Source organism: Lycorma delicatula, chromosome 10, assembly GCF_047948215.1.
Source record: "Lycorma delicatula isolate Av1 chromosome 10, ASM4794821v1, whole genome shotgun sequence".
In the NCBI taxonomy this organism is placed as follows: Eukaryota; Metazoa; Arthropoda; class Insecta; order Hemiptera; family Fulgoridae; genus Lycorma; species Lycorma delicatula.
Window position 1 is genome coordinate 88,918,676 of NC_134464.1, and position 21,684 is coordinate 88,940,359.

Sequence of the window (21,684 nt, forward strand, 5' to 3'; positions counted from 1 at the left end):
CAATCCCCTATAAAATTGAAAATAGAATTAAAATATCTATTGTAAAATTACTTGTAGACTAATGTGAAACAGTATTTTCAGTTATTAGTGAAGAAGGAAACAGGAAACAACTTCATGCCCAATTTCCCCAAGCATGCCTGGCATCGAATGATAATTCTTCAATAGGTTATTCTATTTTCAGGAAAATATCACGTTACTCAGTTTTTTAACTCCCAATTGAATTCGAAATCATCTGATTTGCGATGACGAGTTAATCCTTACACATGTCCGGTGGAGTAGATGTCTATTTCAGAACGTCTTTTCCAAACTACAATGTTCTACCGGTACATTTAAACTTGCATTGCAGACACGTCAGGCTTGGCAAGCCGGTAGCGGTAACCGCATTTGCCTGTACACATAATCCAGAAGAGGCAGTAGCTGGAAACTGTTGGAGAAAACATAACAACAATTGGATCACTTTATTGAGGGGAGACAATGTATGTAACGCATTGTTTTTCAACAGAAAGGGTCTCAATATTTATTATACTTTAAACTATATTTTCCATCTTTCTTTTGGTTGTGACGCATATATATCACGTGAAGTATTAGCGGCAGAAGTCAATGTTACTTTCTCTGAAAGTAATAATAGTACAGCAGTTCCCTGTTATAATGAAAATATCTATTGTAGGTGACTTGTATACTGACATAAAACTATTTATAGTTTCAGCTATTAGTGAAGAAGGAAACAGGAAACAACTGCATGCCTTATTTCCACTACTATAACTGGCATCGAATCGCTGTTCCTAACAATCTAAACTCTTGATTATTCTGGAATATTTCATGTTACTTAGGTTTTGTTTCCGCAATTATATATAAAATTTTATTTCTTATTTATTAATAAATGAGGCCTTATTAGCGGAAGGAATTGCACCTAGCAATATTTATTACAGAATGACTTATGCATCAAGCTCCTAAAAATTTGCAGTTTTAATAAATTTTAATTCGTCCAACCAAACATCTTGAAATGTTAATTTTTTCTTTATTATTATTTTCTCGGCGAATATTGTTAGAATAGCTATATTATAGGGGAAAGTATGGTGTTAGGTATTTTCATTGATAATATGGACAATATTAAAAAATAAAAATAATAGTAAAGATTAATTTCTGTATAGCGTAAATGAAATCGCAAACATCTTAAATTTCGTTAAAGTTGAAAAACATAATACCAATAGTTAAATTACGCGAATAGATACTACTAACGTAACGTAAGGTATGTTTTCGAATCAATTTCTTGTTTATTTGCATGAAAGCAGTTCAAACTTTTTAACAATTTTTTTTGTACAAACAAAAGAATTTAGACGGAACTTTTTAAAAAATGTGTAATTGCATTTAAGCATATGAAAGCAATGTCCTTAAAAAATAATAATATACTAAATATAAATTAAAGGTTATTTATAAAATTGTTTTTTAAAACAAATAAAATAAATATAGTGACGTAATAAGAAAAAAATAACACAAGGTTAAAAATGTTTTACAAATTTCATTTATTTAATTGAAAGAAAACCTAGTATGTACATAATAAATAACATTTCATTGTATTATATTTAAATGAAATTTCAGTTGAAATTCTGGAAGATGAACTCGATTAGATCGAAAAAAAACTAGAAATGATGTCCTGTATGATGTTGATGTCCGTCTAGATAAATATTTTCATGATCTGTTGAGTGTTGCTCTTTAACTGGATAAGGCACCGGGTACGCTTTAACAATATGAACCGGGTAAGGTTTTATTATATGAACTGGCACTGGTCTATCGACAGGAACTTTAACTGGATAAGGTACCGGTTTCTCAACCGGATAAGGTACTAGTTTCTCTACTGGTACATGTACCGGATATGGTCTTTCGACCGGTACTTTAAACGGTACAGGAATTTTCTTTTCGACCGGTACTGGATAAGGTTTATCGACGTAGACTGGATATGGTTTCGCGATGTGCACCGGATACGGTCTGTCGACTGGAACTTTAACTGGATATGGTACTGCTTTTTCTACTGGATAAGGATGCGGTACGGGAACTTTAACCGGAACCGGTATATGTTTTTCGACCGGTACTGGATATGGTTTTGGTATATGCACCGGATACGGTCGATCGACTGGAACCGGAACTTTCTTCTCGACTGTCACCGGATAAGGCACTTGAACTTCTTTGGTTAAGGTCACTGTTTTAGTTACCTCATGATGGGGCGTAACGTGGTCATGTGAAATACGATGATCATTTGAGATGTGATTTCCATCCTCGTGATGCAGTACGAATTGTTGGTGAGAGATGTGATGGTCATTGGAAATGTGATGTCCTCCGAATCCAATTTTATGCTCGTCTATGCCGGATGATTCGTGGCCGAAACTATGACCGCCGTAGCTGCCGACATCAAAAAGCCCGCGTTTATTTTGTATTTTTTCATCATAATTTTTCGCTGGTATTTTGTGTTGTTCTGATGGTCGGTCGGCATCACTGATTTTGTATACTGTACCCTTACTTTCACTGTCATCCCCCAATACACCTCCCGTTACGACAAAACACAACACTAGAAACTTCAACATACTTCTTCTGTAGCCAACGGTTCTTTGATGCTTTACTGACGTTTGCAGTCGATATTAAATACTATCGAAAGAAGAGGAAGTCTATCCCACCATTTATACTTTTACACACTATTTCACGTTAACTCTCGCGTAGACTATAACGTACATTTCTAACTAGATCCGATAGATTCTTTATACAATCATAATTATTATGCAATCATTATTATTCAGTAGTAATTGACACGATCTAAGAAAATTAAATTATTACTAGTACTAATAAGGAAATACATTCAACCTTTTAGTATTTTGTTTGTCATCGTCAATTTAACATATGTGAAGCTATTTTTAACTCCGTTTTCTTAACGTATTATCAATAACTCTTTCATATATACTCGTCAGTATAAAGATCGTTGTGAAAAATATAACAAACCAATCAATTTAATTGCAAGTTATCGGTTAAACAGTATATGTTGTTCAAAGAATAAAATAATAACATTTACGCGCTCGAATATGTACCTATTTATCGTCTAAGTAGATATAATTTACTTTTTCGTTTAAAATTTATGAGGGTGTCACACACACTGCTAGTTATTTTTAAATCTATTTAGAATTGCTCTTGAATAATTTTTATTTTCCTGGCAAATATAACTAGAATAGCTATATTAAAAGAGAAAGTATGGTGATTATATCGAAACTGATGTATCGGTTTTTTGTAAATGTTTACGTTTTACGGTCGAAGGAATTCATCAACAATCAAACGTATGTATGTATTCGAATTGACTAAACCGATTTGGCTCAAATATTTCCATTTATAGGTCGTTGATAACATTAATCTTTTTTTTGAAAATTCGTTAAGTGAATGGGATGAAAACGCGAGAAAAACAATTCCGATTTTGTTCAGTATTTTAGAGAAATATTTATTAAATAAATTTTCTTACCAGCAATGCATATACGAAAAATAATAAAAATTTTTTGGTTAAATCGGCTTCCTCTTAAAAATTAAAATATGTTATGTTTTTTGTTCTCTCTCTCTTGGGTTTGTAATATTTTTCAAATATTTTCTGAATGATTGTACTTCACATGGGAAGTTACATTACATATCTATATTTATTTTATTTTATTTTTTAATTAATCACCCCGTACCAAAAATACAAAAAAAAAAAAATGTTTTTTATTTTCTCTTAAGACTTTACTGAAAACGGTTTTAGATTTATAGAAAACTTTACTTGAACAAATTGGTTATGCTTAACCTATACATGAATATATGTTAATAATATGAATAGACTAATGTTCCTTTAAATTTATTCCCTACCTCTATTTTTTTTTTTCTGTGGTCTAACTCTTACATGTTTTTTACTAATAGCCGAGAACGTAATGCGATATTTTGCTAGCATTTTTAACTCTTATATTAGTTGTTAAAAATATAATTATTTTTCCACCTAGTTATAGAAATTGAGAGTAGGTATTTTTTTTAAATGTGTATTTTTAGCTATATTTAGGTCACGTTTCGAAAAAATTGCTCAGCACTAAGAAATATGTGTGGGAATATTTTTATAATTTCTAAGAGATCCATTAATTAATTTTTGCTGTTTTTCCCCTCATTTAACTTTAATTAAGTATGCGGTTATAGATATTTACGTTTATTTTGTAATTTATTAATTTTACCCAAATTCGGGAGTATTTAAAGTAAGAATAAAACTAAATAATTTTTTTTTTTTTTTGTGAATATTGGACTAATTTTTTAATGTATTTATTTTGCATTCGAATAAAAAGTATGTTTTCCATAAACAATCGTTAAGTAGGATATTTTATGTTTAAGGAATGTCGAGAATAGAGGGTCAAAATTAGGTTTCTGAAAAAGGAATCGAAATAGTGTGATATTTCTGAACGAATATTTGATTTGCAGCACCAAAGAAAAGACCGGTGAAATGTTGCATAGCATAAGCGGCTATGCCGCTTAGCCGTATTGAATTTTCAGCCTATAGAAAGTTTTGCATCTGTTACAGCGCTTAAGAAGTCATTAAACGCCGTGGATGTTACAACATGAGCGTTAAACGTAAAAAAAAAAAAAAAAAAATTAATTGTATTTTTCGTTTCCGTAGTCTTCAGTAATGGATTTGGTAAATGATTTTTATTATTATTTAAACCTCCATTCATTTAGAAACTTTTCATGTAAAAATCTCTTGTTGTTGCTTTTCTGAAGCAGGAAATACTTGTAAAAATGTTTTAAGTCATTTTTTGTGATTGGCGTGAATACTGAAAAAAGATTTTTGGCCAATTTTTCATCCCCCGTTATTTATTGGTAAACGTTACTATAGCAATAAATCGTTCTGAATACGCCATCATTCTACCAAGTATGAAGAAAATTGGTTAACAGCGTCCGTAGTTATTAAGCTACATAAATGACAAAATACATATTTACGTACATAGAAATTCACTGACAAAAGTATTATTTTAGGTTTAAGGATAACGTTAAACTGTTTTTTCTTTTTTTCATTTCTAATACAAAAATCTATTATTTTAATTTTTTATTAATCATAATTTTTTGTTCTAAAATGCGCCGTTGAATGGAAATTTAAAAAAGAGCGATTTTTTGATCATTTTTTACATCTCTAGTTTACATTCCTAACACTACATATGTATTTATTATAATACAGCGTACAGATTAATAAAAATCCCTATTAAGTTTTGGTAAAAAAATATTGTATTTTTAAAAAAATCGGTATTTTTTTAAATATTAAAAACATAAATAAATAATGTAATTTTAAGATCAACACAGTTGGTTTAAACCCGCCGGGTTAGGCTAGTAGATTAAACTCGCCCGCGCAAGATCAGCGGATTTAACGAGTTTCGTTTTCGACTTCAGAAATCTGGAACTTTATTTATGGATTTGAATTTTAGACTGCGGATACCGGTGTTTTCTTAGTGATTGAGTTTCAATTAATAATACGTCTGTTCGACTCTCCTTTACTTTTTAGCTTCGAAAACCACCGTAAGGTATTACTTCAGAGAATGACATGTGTGAATCTAAATGAAGTGTAGTCTTGTACAGTCTCAAGACTGGGCTCGTCAAGATTAATTGAAATCCAACCACCAACCAACAACGGCTTCCACGAACTAGAATTCAAATCGATACAAAAATAACAAAAATGATCCTAGTGAAGGTTTAAAAACGTTTACCAGCATTTGACTCTACATAGGTACAGCAATCCCCTATAAAATTGAAAATAGAATTAAAATATCTATTGTAAAATTACTTGTAGACTAATGTGAAACAGTATTTTCAGTTATTAGTGAAGAAGGAAACAGGAAACAACTTCATGCCCAATTTCCCCAAGCATGCCTGGCATCGAATGATAATTCTTCAATAGGTTATTCTATTTTCAGGAAAATATCACGTTACTCAGTTTTTTAACTCCCAATTGAATTCGAAATCATCTGATTTGCGATGACGAGTTAATCCTTACACATGTCCGGTGGAGTAGATGTCTATTTCAGAACGTCTTTTCCAAACTACAATGTTCTACCGGTACATTTAAACTTGCATTGCAGACACGTCAGGCTTGGCAAGCCGGTAGCGGTAACCGCATTTGCCTGTACACATAATCCAGAAGAGGCAGTAGCTGGAAACTGTTGGAGAAAACATAACAACAATTGGATCACTTTATTGAGGGGAGACAATGTATGTAACGCATTGTTTTTCAACAGAAAGGGTCTCAATATTTATTATACTTTAAACTATATTTTCCATCTTTCTTTTGGTTGTGACGCATATACATCACGTGAAGTATTAGCGGCAGAAGTCAATGTTACTTTCTCTGAAAGTAATAATAGTACAGCAGTTCCCTGTTATAATGAAAATATCTATTGTAGGTGACTTGTATACTGACATAAAACTATTTATAGTTTCAGCTATTAGTGAAGAAGGAAACAGGAAACAACTGCATGCCTTATTTCCACTACTATAACTGGCATCGAATCGCTGTTCCTAACAATCTAAACTCTTGATTATTCTGGAATATTTCATGTTACTTAGGTTTTGTTTCCGCAATTATATATAAAATTTTATTTCTTATTTATTAATAAATGAGGCCTTATTAGCGGAAGGAATTGCACCTAGCAATATTTATTACAGAATGACTTATGCATCAAGCTCCTAAAAATTTGCAGTTTTAATAAATTTTAATTCGTCCAACCAAACATCTTGAAATGTTAATTTTTTCTTTATTATTATTTTCTCGGCGAATATTGTTAGAATAGCTATATTATAGGGGAAAGTATGGTGTTAGGTATTTTCATTGATAATATGGACAATATTAAAAAATAAAAATAATAGTAAAGATTAATTTCTGTATAGCGTAAATGAAATCGCAAACATCTTAAATTTCGTTAAAGTTGAAAAACATAATACCAATAGTTAAATTACGCGAATAGATACTACTAACGTAACGTAAGGTATGTTTTCGAATCAATTTCTTGTTTATTTGCATGAAAGCAGTTCAAACTTTTTAACAATTTTTTTTGTACAAACAAAAGAATTTAGACGGAACTTTTTAAAAAATGTGTAATTGCATTTAAGCATATGAAAGCAATGTCCTTAAAAAATAATAATATACTAAATATAAATTAAAGGTTATTTATAAAATTGTTTTTTAAAACAAATAAAATAAATATAGTGACGTAATAAGAAAAAAATAACACAAGGTTAAAAATGTTTTACAAATTTCATTTATTTAATTGAAAGAAAACCTAGTATGTACATAATAAATAACATTTCATTGTATTATATTTAAATGAAATTTCAGTTGAAATTCTGGAAGATGAACTCGATTAGATCGAAAAAAAACTAGAAATGATGTCCTGTATGATGTTGATGTCCGTCTAGATAAATATTTTCATGATCTGTTGAGTGTTGCTCTTTAACTGGATAAGGCACCGGGTACGCTTTAACAATATGAACCGGGTAAGGTTTTATTATATGAACTGGCACTGGTCTATCGACAGGAACTTTAACTGGATAAGGTACCGGTTTCTCAACCGGATAAGGTACTAGTTTCTCTACTGGTACATGTACCGGATATGGTCTTTCGACCGGTACTTTAAACGGTACAGGAATTTTCTTTTCGACCGGTACTGGATAAGGTTTATCGACGTAGACTGGATATGGTTTCGCGATGTGCACCGGATACGGTCTGTCGACTGGAACTTTAACTGGATATGGTACTGCTTTTTCTACTGGATAAGGATGCGGTACGGGAACTTTAACCGGAACCGGTATATGTTTTTCGACCGGTACTGGATATGGTTTTGGTATATGCACCGGATACGGTCGATCGACTGGAACCGGAACTTTCTTCTCGACTGTCACCGGATAAGGCACTTGAACTTCTTTGGTTAAGGTCACTGTTTTAGTTACCTCATGATGGGGCGTAACGTGGTCATGTGAAATACGATGATCATTTGAGATGTGATTTCCATCCTCGTGATGCAGTACGAATTGTTGGTGAGAGATGTGATGGTCATTGGAAATGTGATGTCCTCCGAATCCAATTTTATGCTCGTCTATGCCGGATGATTCGTGGCCGAAACTATGACCGCCGTAGCTGCCGACATCAAAAAGCCCGCGTTTATTTTGTATTTTTTCATCATAATTTTTCGCTGGTATTTTGTGTTGTTCTGATGGTCGGTCGGCATCACTGATTTTGTATACTGTACCCTTACTTTCACTGTCATCCCCCAATACACCTCCCGTTACGACAAAACACAACACTAGAAACTTCAACATACTTCTTCTGTAGCCAACGGTTCTTTGATGCTTTACTGACGTTTGCAGTCGATATTAAATACTATCGAAAGAAGAGGAAGTCTATCCCACCATTTATACTTTTACACACTATTTCACGTTAACTCTCGCGTAGACTATAACGTACATTTCTAACTAGATCCGATAGATTCTTTATACAATCATAATTATTATGCAATCATTATTATTCAGTAGTAATTGACACGATCTAAGAAAATTAAATTATTACTAGTACTAATAAGGAAATACATTCAACCTTTTAGTATTTTGTTTGTCATCGTCAATTTAACATATGTGAAGCTATTTTTAACTCCGTTTTCTTAACGTATTATCAATAACTCTTTCATATATACTCGTCAGTATAAAGATCGTTGTGAAAAATATAACAAACCAATCAATTTAATTGCAAGTTATCGGTTAAACAGTATATGTTGTTCAAAGAATAAAATAATAACATTTACGCGCTCGAATATGTACCTATTTATCGTCTAAGTAGATATAATTTACTTTTTCGTTTAAAATTTATGAGGGTGTCACACACACTGCTAGTTATTTTTAAATCTATTTAGAATTGCTCTTGAATAATTTTTATTTTCCTGGCAAATATAACTAGAATAGCTATATTAAAAGAGAAAGTATGGTGATTATATCGAAACTGATGTATCGGTTTTTTGTAAATGTTTACGTTTTACGGTCGAAGGAATTCATCAACAATCAAACGTATGTATGTATTCGAATTGACTAAACCGATTTGGCTCAAATATTTCCATTTATAGGTCGTTGATAACATTAATCTTTTTTTTGAAAATTCGTTAAGTGAATGGGATGAAAACGCGAGAAAAACAATTCCGATTTTGTTCAGTATTTTAGAGAAATATTTATTAAATAAATTTTCTTACCAGCAATGCATATACGAAAAATAATAAAAATTTTTTGGTTAAATCGGCTTCCTCTTAAAAATTAAAATATGTTATGTTTTTTGTTCTCTCTCTCTTGGGTTTGTAATATTTTTCAAATATTTTCTGAATGATTGTACTTCACATGGGAAGTTACATTACATATCTATATTTATTTTATTTTATTTTTTAATTAATCACCCCGTACCAAAAATACAAAAAAAAAAAAATGTTTTTTATTTTCTCTTAAGACTTTACTGAAAACGGTTTTAGATTTATAGAAAACTTTACTTGAACAAATTGGTTATGCTTAACCTATACATGAATATATGTTAATAATATGAATAGACTAATGTTCCTTTAAATTTATTCCCTACCTCTATTTTTTTTTTCTGTGGTCTAACTCTTACATGTTTTTTACTAATAGCCGAGAACGTAATGCGATATTTTGCTAGCATTTTTAACTCTTATATTAGTTGTTAAAAATATAATTATTTTTCCACCTAGTTATAGAAATTGAGAGTAGGTATTTTTTTTAAATGTGTATTTTTAGCTATATTTAGGTCACGTTTCGAAAAAATTGCTCAGCACTAAGAAATATGTGTGGGAATATTTTTATAATTTCTAAGAGATCCATTAATTAATTTTTGCTGTTTTTCCCCTCATTTAACTTTAATTAAGTATGCGGTTATAGATATTTACGTTTATTTTGTAATTTATTAATTTTACCCAAATTCGGGAGTATTTAAAGTAAGAATAAAACTAAATAATTTTTTTTTTTTTTTTGTGAATATTGGACTAATTTTTTAATGTATTTATTTTGCATTCGAATAAAAAGTATTTTTTCCATAAACAATCGTTAAGTAGGATATTTTATGTTTAAGGAATGTCGAGAATAGAGGGTCAAAATTAGGTTTCTGAAAAAGGAATCGAAATAGTGTGATATTTCTGAACGAATATTTGATTTGCAGCACCAAAGAAAAGACCGGTGAAATGTTGCATAGCATAAGCGGCTATGCCGCTTAGCCGTATTGAATTTTCAGCCTATAGAAAGTTTTGCATCTGTTACAGCGCTTAAGAAGTCATTAAACGCCGTGGATGTTACAACATGAGCGTTAAACGTAAAAAAAAAAAAAAAAAAATTAATTGTATTTTTCGTTTCCGTAGTCTTCAGTAATGGATTTGGTAAATGATTTTTATTATTATTTAAACCTCCATTCATTTAGAAACTTTTCATGTAAAAATCTCTTGTTGTTGCTTTTCTGAAGCAGGAAATACTTGTAAAAATGTTTTAAGTCATTTTTTGTGATTGGCGTGAATACTGAAAAAAGATTTTTGGCCAATTTTTCATCCCCCGTTATTTATTGGTAAACGTTACTATAGCAATAAATCGTTCTGAATACGCCATCATTCTACCAAGTATGAAGAAAATTGGTTAACAGCGTCCGTAGTTATTAAGCTACATAAATGACAAAATACATATTTACGTACATAGAAATTCACTGACAAAAGTATTATTTTAGGTTTAAGGATAACGTTAAACTGTTTTTTCTTTTTTTCATTTCTAATACAAAAATCTATTATTTTAATTTTTTATTAATCATAATTTTTTGTTCTAAAATGCGCCGTTGAATGGAAATTTAAAAAAGAGCGATTTTTTGATCATTTTTTACATCTCTAGTTTACATTCCTAACACTACATATGTATTTATTATAATACAGCGTACAGATTAATAAAAATCCCTATTAAGTTTTGGTAAAAAAATATTGTATTTTTAAAAAAATCGGTATTTTTTTAAATATTAAAAACATAAATAAATAATGTAATTTTAAGATCAACACAGTTGGTTTAAACCCGCCGGGTTAGGCTAGTAGATTAAACTCGCCCGCGCAAGATCAGCGGATTTAACGAGTTTCGTTTTCGACTTCAGAAATCTGGAACTTTATTTATGGATTTGAATTTTAGACTGCGGATACCGGTGTTTTCTTAGTGATTGAGTTTCAATTAATAATACGTCTGTTCGACTCTCCTTTACTTTTTAGCTTCGAAAACCACCGTAAGGTATTACTTCAGAGAATGACATGTGTGAATCTAAATGAAGTGTAGTCTTGTACAGTCTCAAGACTGGGCTCGTCAAGATTAATTGAAATCCAACCACCAACCAACAACGGCTTCCACGAACTAGAATTCAAATCGATACAAAAATAACAAAAATGATCCTAGTGAAGGTTTAAAAACGTTTACCAGCATTTGACTCTACATAGGTACAGCAATCCCCTATAAAATTGAAAATAGAATTAAAATATCTATTGTAAAATTACTTGTAGACTAATGTGAAACAGTATTTTCAGTTATTAGTGAAGAAGGAAACAGGAAACAACTTCATGCCCAATTTCCCCAAGCATGCCTGGCATCGAATGATAATTCTTCAATAGGTTATTCTATTTTCAGGAAAATATCACGTTACTCAGTTTTTTAACTCCCAATTGAATTCGAAATCATCTGATTTGCGATGACGAGTTAATCCTTACACATGTCCGGTGGAGTAGATGTCTATTTCAGAACGTCTTTTCCAAACTACAATGTTCTACCGGTACATTTAAACTTGCATTGCAGACACGTCAGGCTTGGCAAGCCGGTAGCGGTAACCGCATTTGCCTGTACACATAATCCAGAAGAGGCAGTAGCTGGAAACTGTTGGAGAAAACATAACAACAATTGGATCACTTTATTGAGGGGAGACAATGTATGTAACGCATTGTTTTTCAACAGAAAGGGTCTCAATATTTATTATACTTTAAACTATATTTTCCATCTTTCTTTTGGTTGTGACGCATATATATCACGTGAAGTATTAGCGGCAGAAGTCAATGTTACTTTCTCTGAAAGTAATAATAGTACAGCAGTTCCCTGTTATAATGAAAATATCTATTGTAGGTGACTTGTATACTGACATAAAACTATTTATAGTTTCAGCTATTAGTGAAGAAGGAAACAGGAAACAACTGCATGCCTTATTTCCACTACTATAACTGGCATCGAATCGCTGTTCCTAACAATCTAAACTCTTGATTATTCTGGAATATTTCATGTTACTTAGGTTTTGTTTCCGCAATTATATATAAAATTTTATTTCTTATTTATTAATAAATGAGGCCTTATTAGCGGAAGGAATTGCACCTAGCAATATTTATTACAGAATGACTTATGCATCAAGCTCCTAAAAATTTGCAGTTTTAATAAATTTTAATTCGTCCAACCAAACATCTTGAAATGTTAATTTTTTCTTTATTATTATTTTCTCGGCGAATATTGTTAGAATAGCTATATTATAGGGGAAAGTATGGTGTTAGGTATTTTCATTGATAATATGGACAATATTAAAAAATAAAAATAATAGTAAAGATTAATTTCTGTATAGCGTAAATGAAATCGCAAACATCTTAAATTTCGTTAAAGTTGAAAAACATAATACCAATAGTTAAATTACGCGAATAGATACTACTAACGTAACGTAAGGTATGTTTTCGAATCAATTTCTTGTTTATTTGCATGAAAGCAGTTCAAACTTTTTAACAATTTTTTTTGTACAAACAAAAGAATTTAGACGGAACTTTTTAAAAAATGTGTAATTGCATTTAAGCATATGAAAGCAATGTCCTTAAAAAATAATAATATACTAAATATAAATTAAAGGTTATTTATAAAATTGTTTTTTAAAACAAATAAAATAAATATAGTGACGTAATAAGAAAAAAATAACACAAGGTTAAAAATGTTTTACAAATTTCATTTATTTAATTGAAAGAAAACCTAGTATGTACATAATAAATAACATTTCATTGTATTATATTTAAATGAAATTTCAGTTGAAATTCTGGAAGATGAACTCGATTAGATCGAAAAAAACTAGAAATGATGTCCTGTATGATGTTGATGTCCGTCTAGATAAATATTTTCATGATCTGTTGAGTGTTGCTCTTTAACTGGATAAGGCACCGGGTACGCTTTAACAATATGAACCGGGTAAGGTTTTATTATATGAACTGGCACTGGTCTATCGACAGGAACTTTAACTGGATAAGGTACCGGTTTCTCAACCGGATAAGGTACTAGTTTCTCTACTGGTACATGTACCGGATATGGTCTTTCGACCGGTACTTTAAACGGTACAGGAATTTTCTTTTCGACCGGTACTGGATAAGGTTTATCGACGTAGACTGGATATGGTTTCGCGATGTGCACCGGATACGGTCTGTCGACTGGAACTTTAACTGGATATGGTACTGCTTTTTCTACTGGATAAGGATGCGGTACGGGAACTTTAACCGGAACCGGTATATGTTTTTCGACCGGTACTGGATATGGTTTTGGTATATGCACCGGATACGGTCGATCGACTGGAACCGGAACTTTCTTCTCGACTGTCACCGGATAAGGCACTTGAACTTCTTTGGTTAAGGTCACTGTTTTAGTTACCTCATGATGGGGCGTAACGTGGTCATGTGAAATACGATGATCATTTGAGATGTGATTTCCATCCTCGTGATGCAGTACGAATTGTTGGTGAGAGATGTGATGGTCATTGGAAATGTGATGTCCTCCGAATCCAATTTTATGCTCGTCTATGCCGGATGATTCGTGGCCGAAACTATGACCGCCGTAGCTGCCGACATCAAAAAGCCCGCGTTTATTTTGTATTTTTTCATCATAATTTTTCGCTGGTATTTTGTGTTGTTCTGATGGTCGGTCGGCATCACTGATTTTGTATACTGTACCCTTACTTTCACTGTCATCCCCCAATACACCTCCCGTTACGACAAAACACAACACTAGAAACTTCAACATACTTCTTCTGTAGCCAACGGTTCTTTGATGCTTTACTGACGTTTGCAGTCGATATTAAATACTATCGAAAGAAGAGGAAGTCTATCCCACCATTTATACTTTTACACACTATTTCACGTTAACTCTCGCGTAGACTATAACGTACATTTCTAACTAGATCCGATAGATTCTTTATACAATCATAATTATTATGCAATCATTATTATTCAGTAGTAATTGACACGATCTAAGAAAATTAAATTATTACTAGTACTAATAAGGAAATACATTCAACCTTTTAGTATTTTGTTTGTCATCGTCAATTTAACATATGTGAAGCTATTTTTAACTCCGTTTTCTTAACGTATTATCAATAACTCTTTCATATATACTCGTCAGTATAAAGATCGTTGTGAAAAATATAACAAACCAATCAATTTAATTGCAAGTTATCGGTTAAACAGTATATGTTGTTCAAAGAATAAAATAATAACATTTACGCGCTCGAATATGTACCTATTTATCGTCTAAGTAGATATAATTTACTTTTTCGTTTAAAATTTATGAGGGTGTCACACACACTGCTAGTTATTTTTAAATCTATTTAGAATTGCTCTTGAATAATTTTTATTTTCCTGGCAAATATAACTAGAATAGCTATATTAAAAGAGAAAGTATGGTGATTATATCGAAACTGATGTATCGGTTTTTTGTAAATGTTTACGTTTTACGGTCGAAGGAATTCATCAACAATCAAACGTATGTATGTATTCGAATTGACTAAACCGATTTGGCTCAAATATTTCCATTTATAGGTCGTTGATAACATTAATCTTTTTTTTGAAAATTCGTTAAGTGAATGGGATGAAAACGCGAGAAAAACAATTCCGATTTTGTTCAGTATTTTAGAGAAATATTTATTAAATAAATTTTCTTACCAGCAATGCATATACGAAAAATAATAAAAATTTTTTGGTTAAATCGGCTTCCTCTTAAAAATTAAAATATGTTATGTTTTTTGTTCTCTCTCTCTTGGGTTTGTAATATTTTTCAAATATTTTCTGAATGATTGTACTTCACATGGGAAGTTACATTACATATCTATATTTATTTTATTTTATTTTTTAATTAATCACCCCGTACCAAAAATACAAAAAAAAAAAAATGTTTTTTATTTTCTCTTAAGACTTTACTGAAAACGGTTTTAGATTTATAGAAAACTTTACTTGAACAAATTGGTTATGCTTAACCTATACATGAATATATGTTAATAATATGAATAGACTAATGTTCCTTTAAATTTATTCCCTACCTCTATTTTTTTTTTCTGTGGTCTAACTCTTACATGTTTTTTACTAATAGCCGAGAACGTAATGCGATATTTTGCTAGCATTTTTAACTCTTATATTAGTTGTTAAAAATATAATTATTTTTCCACCTAGTTATAGAAATTGAGAGTAGGTATTTTTTTTAAATGTGTATTTTTAGCTATATTTAGGTCACGTTTCGAAAAAATTGCTCAGCACTAAGAAATATGTGTGGGAATATTTTTATAATTTCTAAGAGATCCATTAATTAATTTTTGCTGTTTTTCCCCTCATTTAACTTTAATTAAGTATGCGGTTATAGATATTTACGTTTATTTTGTAATTTATTAATTTTACCCAAATTCGGGAGTATTTAAAGTAAGAATAAAACTAAATAATTTTTTTTTTTTTTTGTGAATATTGGACTAATTTTTTAATGTATTTATTTTGCATTCGAATAAAAAGTATTTTTTCCATAAACAATCGTTAAGTAGGATATTTTATGTTTAAGGAATGTCGAGAATAGAGGGTCAAAATTAGGTTTCTGAAAAAGTAATCGAAATAGTGTGATATTTCTGAACGAATATTTGATTTGCAGCACCAAAGAAAAGACCGGTGAAATGTTGCATAGCATAAGCGGCTATGCCGCTTAGCCGTATTGAATTTTCAGCCTATAGAAAGTTTTGCATCTGTTACAGCGCTTAAGAAGTCATTAAACGCCGTGGATGTTACAACATGAGCGTTAAACGTAAAAAAAAAAAAAAAAAAATTAATTGTATTTTTCGTTTCCGTAGTCTTCAGTAATGGATTTGGTAAATGATTTTTATTATTATTTAAACCTCCATTCATTTAGAAATTTTTCATGTAAAAATCTCTTGTTGTTGCTTTTCTGAAGCAGGAAATACTTGTAAAAATGTTTTAAGTCATTTTTTGTGATTGGCGTGAATACTGAAAAAAGATTTTTGGCCAATTTTTCATCCCCCGTTATTTATTGGTAAACGTTACTATAGCAATAAATCGTTCTGAATACGCCATCATTCTACCAAGTATGAAGAAAATTGGTTAACAGCGTCCGTAGTTATTAAGCTACATAAATGACAAAATACATATTTACGTACATAGAAATTCACTGACAAAAGTATTATTTTAGGTTTAAGGATAACGTTAAACTGTTTTTTCTTTTTTTCATTTCTAATACAAAAATCTATTATTTTAATTTTTTATTAATCATAATTTTTTGTTCTAAAATGCGCCGTTGAATGGAAATTTAAAAAAGAGCGATTTTTTGATCATTTTTTACATCTCTAGTTTACATTCCTAACACTACATATGTATTTATTATAATACAGCGTACAGATTAATAAAAATCCCTATTAAGTTTTGGTAAAAAAATATTGTATTTTTAAAAAAATCGGTATTTTTTTAAATATTAAAAACATAAATAAATAATGTAATTTTAAGATCAACACAGTTGGTTTAAACCCGCCGGGTTAGGCTAGTAGATTAAACTCGCCCGCGCAAGATCAGCGGATTTAACGAGTTTCGTTTTCGACTTCAGAAATCTGGAACTTTATTTATGGATTTGAATTTTAGACTGCGGATACCGGTGTTTTCTTAGTGATTGAGTTTCAATTAATAATACGTCTGTTCGACTCTCCTTTACTTTTTAGCTTCGAAAACCACCGTAAGGTATTACTTCAGAGAATGACATGTGTGAATCTAAATGAAGTGTAGTCTTGTACAGTCTCAAGACTGGGCTCGTCAAGATTAATTGAATTCCAACCACCAACCAACAACGGCTTCCACGAACTAGAATTCAAATCGATACAAAAATAACAAAAATGATCCTAGTGAAGGTTTAAAAACGTTTACCAGCATTTGACTCTACATAGGTACAGCAATCCCCTATAAAATTGAAAATAGAATTAAAATATCTATTGTAAAATTACTTGTAGACTAATGTGAAACAGTATTTTCAGTTATTAGTGAAGAAGGAAACAGGAAACAACTTCATGCCCAATTTCCCCAAGCATGCCTGGCATCGAATGATAATTCTTCAATAGGTTATTCTATTTTCAGGAAAATATCACGTTACTCAGTTTTTTAACTCCCAATTGAATTCGAAATCATCTGATTTGCGATGACGAGTTAATCCTTACACATGTCCGGTGGAGTAGATGTCTATTTCAGAACGTCTTTTCCAAACTACAATGTTCTACCGGTACATTTAAACTTGCATTGCAGACACGTCAGGCTTGGCAAGCCGGTAGCGGTAACCGCATTTGCCTGTACACATAATCCAGAAGAGGCAGTAGCTGGAAACTGTTGGAGAAAACATAACAACAATTGGATCACTTTATTGAGGGGAGACAATGTATGTAACGCATTGTTTTTCAACAGAAAGGGTCTCAATATTTATTATACTTTAAACTATATTTTCCATCTTTCTTTTGGTTGTGACGCATATACATCACGTGAAGTATTAGCGGCAGAAGTCAATGTTACTTTCTCTGAAAGTAATAATAGTACAGCAGTTCCCTGTTATAATGAAAATATCTATTGTAGATGACTTGTATACTGACATAAAACTATTTATAGTTTCAGCTATTAGTGAAGAAGGAAACAGGAAACAACTGCATGCCTTATTTCCACTACTATAACTGGCATCGAATCGCTGTTCCTAACAATCTAAACTCTTGATTATTCTGGAATATTTCATGTTACTTAGGTTTTGTTTCCGCAATTATATATAAAATTTTATTTCTTATTTATTAATAAATGAGGCCTTATTAGCGGAAGGAATTGCACCTAGCAATATTTATTACAGAATGACTTATGCATCAAGCTCCTAAAAATTTGCAGTTTTAATAAATTTTAATTCGTCCAACCAAACATCTTGAAATGTTAATTTTTTTCTTTATTATTATTTTCTCGGCGAATATTGTTAGAATAGCTATATTATAGGGGAAAGTATGGTGTTAGGTATTTTCATTGATAATATGGACAATATTAAAAAATAAAAATAATAGTAAAGATTAATTTCTGTATAGCGTAAATGAAATCGCAAACATCTTAAATTTCGTTAAAGTTGAAAAACATAATACCAATAGTTAAATTACGCGAATAGATACTACTAACGTAACGTAAGGTATGTTTTCGAATCAATTTCTTGTTTATTTGCATGAAAGCAGTTCAAACTTTTTAACAATTTTTTTTGTACAAACAAAAGAATTTAGACGGAACTTTTTAAAAAATGTGTAATTGCATTTAAGCATATGAAAGCAATGTCCTTAAAAAATAATAATATACTAAATATAAATTAAAGGTTATTTATAAAATTGTTTTTTAAAACAAATAAAATAAATATAGTGACGTAATAAGAAAAAAATAACACAAGGTTAAAAATGTTTTACAAATTTCATTTATTTAATTGAAAGAAAACCTAGTATGTACATAATAAATAACATTTCATTGTATTATATTTAAATGAAATTTCAGTTGAAATTCTGGAAGATGAACTCGATTAGATCGAAAAAAAACTAGAAATGATGTCCTGTATGATGTTGATGTCCGTCTAGATAAATATTTTCATGATCTGTTGAGTGTTGCTCTTTAACTGGATAAGGCACCGGGTACGCTTTAACAATATGAACCGGGTAAGGTTTTATTATATGAACTGGCACTGGTCTATCGACAGGAACTTTAACTGGATAAGGTACCGGTTTCTCAACCGGATAAGGTACTAGTTTCTCTACTGGTACATGTACCGGATACGGTCTTTCGACCGGTACTTTAAACGGTACAGGAATTTTCTTTTCGACCGGTACTGGATAAGGTTTATCGACGTAGACTGGATATGGTTTCGCGATGTGCACCGGATACGGTCTGTCGACTGGAACTTTAACTGGATATGGTACTGCTTTTTCTACTGGATAAGGATGCGGTACGGGAACTTTAACCGGAACCGGTATATGTTTTTCGACCGGTACTGGATATGGTTTTGGTATATGCACCGGATACGGTCGATCGACTGGAACCGGAACTTTCTTCTCGACTGTCACCGGATAAGGCACTTGAACTTCTTTGGTTAAGGTCACTGTTTTAGTTACCTCATGATGGGGCGTAACGTGGTCATGTGAAATACGATGATCATTTGAGATGTGATTTCCATCCTCGTGATGCAGTACGAATTGTTGGTGAGAGATGTGATGGTCATTGGAAATGTGATGTCCTCCGAATCCAATTTTATGCTCGTCTATGCCGGATGATTCGTGGCCGAAACTATGACCGCCGTAGCTGCCGACATCAAAAAGCCCGCGTTTATTTTGTATTTTTTCATCATAATTTTTCGCTGGTATTTTGTGTTGTTCTGATGGTCGGTCGGCATCACTGATTTTGTATACTGTACCCTTACTTTCACTGTCATCCCCCAATACACCTCCCGTTACGACAAAACACAACACTAGAAACTTCAACATACTTCTTCTGTAGCCAACGGTTCTTTGATGCTTTACTGACGTTTGCAGTCGATATTAAATACTATCGAAAGAAGAGGAAGTCTATCCCACCATTTATACTTTTACACACTATTTCACGTTAACTCTCGCGTAGACTATAACGTACATTTCTAACTAGATCCGATAGATTCTTTATACAATCATAATTATTATGCAATCATTATTATTCAGTAGTAATTGACACGATCTAAGAAAATTAAATTATTACTAGTACTAATAAGGAAATACATTCAACCTTTTAGTATTTTGTTTGTCATCGTCAATTTAACATATGTGAAGCTATTTTTAACTCCGTTTTCTTAACGTATTATCAATAACTCTTTCATATATACTCGTCAGTATAAAGATCGTTGTGAAAAATATAACAAACCAATCAATTTAATTGCAAGTTATCGGTTAAACAGTATATGTTGTTCAAAGAATAAAATAATAACATTTACGCGCTCGAATATGTACCTATTTATCGTCTAAGTAGATATAATTTACTTTTTCGTTTAAAATTTATGAGGGTGTCACACACACTGCTAGTTATTTTTAAATCTATTTAGAATTGCTCTTGAATAATTTTTATTTTCCTGGCAAATATAACTAGAATAGCTATATTAAAAGAGAAAGTATGGTGATTATATCGAAACTGATGTATCGGTTTTTTGTAAATGTTTACGTTTTACGGTCGAAGGAATTCATCAACAATCAAACGTATGTATGTATTCGAATTGACTAAACCGATTTGGCTCAAATATTTCCATTTATAGGTCGTTGATAACATTAATCTTTTTTTTGAAAATTCGTTAAGTGAATGGGATGAAAACGCGAGAAAAACAATTCCGATTTTGTTCAGTATTTTAGAGAAATATTTATTAAATAAATTTTCTTACCAGCAATGCATATACGAAAAATAATAACAATTTTTTGGTTAAATCGGCTTCCTCTTAAAAATTAAAATATGTTATGTTTTTTGTTCTCTCTCTCTTGGGTTTGTAATATTTTTCAAATATTTTCTGAATGATTGTACTTCACATGGGAAGTTACATTACATATCTATATTTATTTTATTTTATTTTTTAATTAATCACCCCGTACCAAAAATACAAAAAAAAAAAAATGTTTTTTATTTTCTCTTAAGACTTTACTGAAAACGGTTTTAGATTTATAGAAAACTTTACTTGAACAAATTGGTTATGCTTAACCTATACATGAATATATGTTAATAATATGAATAGACTAATGTTCCTTTAAATTTATTCCCTACCTCTATTTTTTTTTTCTGTGGTCTAACTCTTACATGTTTTTTACTAATAGCCGAGAACGTAATGCGATATTTTGCTAGCATTTTTAACTCTTATATTAGTTGTTAAAAATATAATTATTTTTCCACCTAGTTATAGAAATTGAGAGTAGGTATTTTTTTTAAATGTGTATTTTTAGCTATATTTAGGTCACGTTTCGAAAAAATTGCTCAGCACTAAGAAATATGTGTGGGAATATTTTTATAATTTCTAAGAGATCCATTAATTAATTTTTGCTGTTTTTCCCCTCATTTAACTTTAATTAAGTATGCGGTTATAGATATTTACGTTTATTTTGTAATTTATTAATTTTACCCAAATTCGGGAGTATTTAAAGTAAGAATAAAACTAAATAATTTTTTTTTTTTTTTGTGAATATTGGACTAATTTTTTAATGTATTTATTTTGCATTCGAATAAAAAGTATTTTTTCCATAAACAATCGTTAAGTAGGATATTTTATGTTTAAGGAATGTCGAGAATAGAG

The 21,684-nt window shown here is 30.9% G+C and overlaps 2 protein-coding genes across 2 annotated transcripts; both read right to left on the bottom strand.

Moving 5' to 3' along the window:
* Positions 1–1,640: 1,640 nt before the first annotated feature.
* LOC142330912 (uncharacterized) lies at positions 1,641–2,579 on the bottom strand. Its single transcript, XM_075376379.1, has 2 exons — positions 2,296–2,579; positions 1,641–2,226 (listed from the first exon to the last, which is right to left on the bottom strand). Exons 1-2 carry the CDS (start codon positions 2,577–2,579, stop codon positions 1,641–1,643), a joined length of 870 nt encoding a protein of 289 aa, XP_075232494.1.
* A 4,825-nt stretch (positions 2,580–7,404) lies between these two features.
* LOC142330913 (uncharacterized) lies at positions 7,405–19,870 on the bottom strand. Its single transcript, XM_075376380.1, has 4 exons — positions 19,076–19,870; positions 13,169–13,674; positions 8,060–8,284; positions 7,405–7,990 (listed from the first exon to the last, which is right to left on the bottom strand). Exons 1-4 carry the CDS (start codon positions 19,868–19,870, stop codon positions 7,405–7,407), a joined length of 2,112 nt encoding a protein of 703 aa, XP_075232495.1.
* Between the last annotated feature and the right edge of the window lie 1,814 nt (positions 19,871–21,684).

What these genes read in the sequence shown, in the direction of transcription:
- LOC142330913 (XM_075376380.1), bottom strand. Translation starts at nt 19,870, where the DNA reads ATGTTGAAGTTTCTAGTGTTGTGTTTTGTCGTAACGGGAGGTGTATTG. An exon ending in AAGTTCCTGTCGATAGACCA is followed by an intron (nt 13,675 to 19,075) that starts GTGCCAGTTCAT and finishes ACAGTCGAGAAG; the next exon opens with AAAGTTCCGGTTCCAGTCGA. An exon ending in GACCATCACATCTCTCACCA is followed by an intron (nt 7,991 to 8,059) that starts ACAATTCGTACT and finishes ACATGACCACGT; the next exon opens with TACGCCCCATCATGAGGTAA.
- LOC142330912 (XM_075376379.1), bottom strand. Translation starts at nt 2,579, where the DNA reads ATGTTGAAGTTTCTAGTGTTGTGTTTTGTCGTAACGGGAGGTGTATTG. An exon ending in GACCATCACATCTCTCACCA is followed by an intron (nt 2,227 to 2,295) that starts ACAATTCGTACT and finishes ACATGACCACGT; the next exon opens with TACGCCCCATCATGAGGTAA.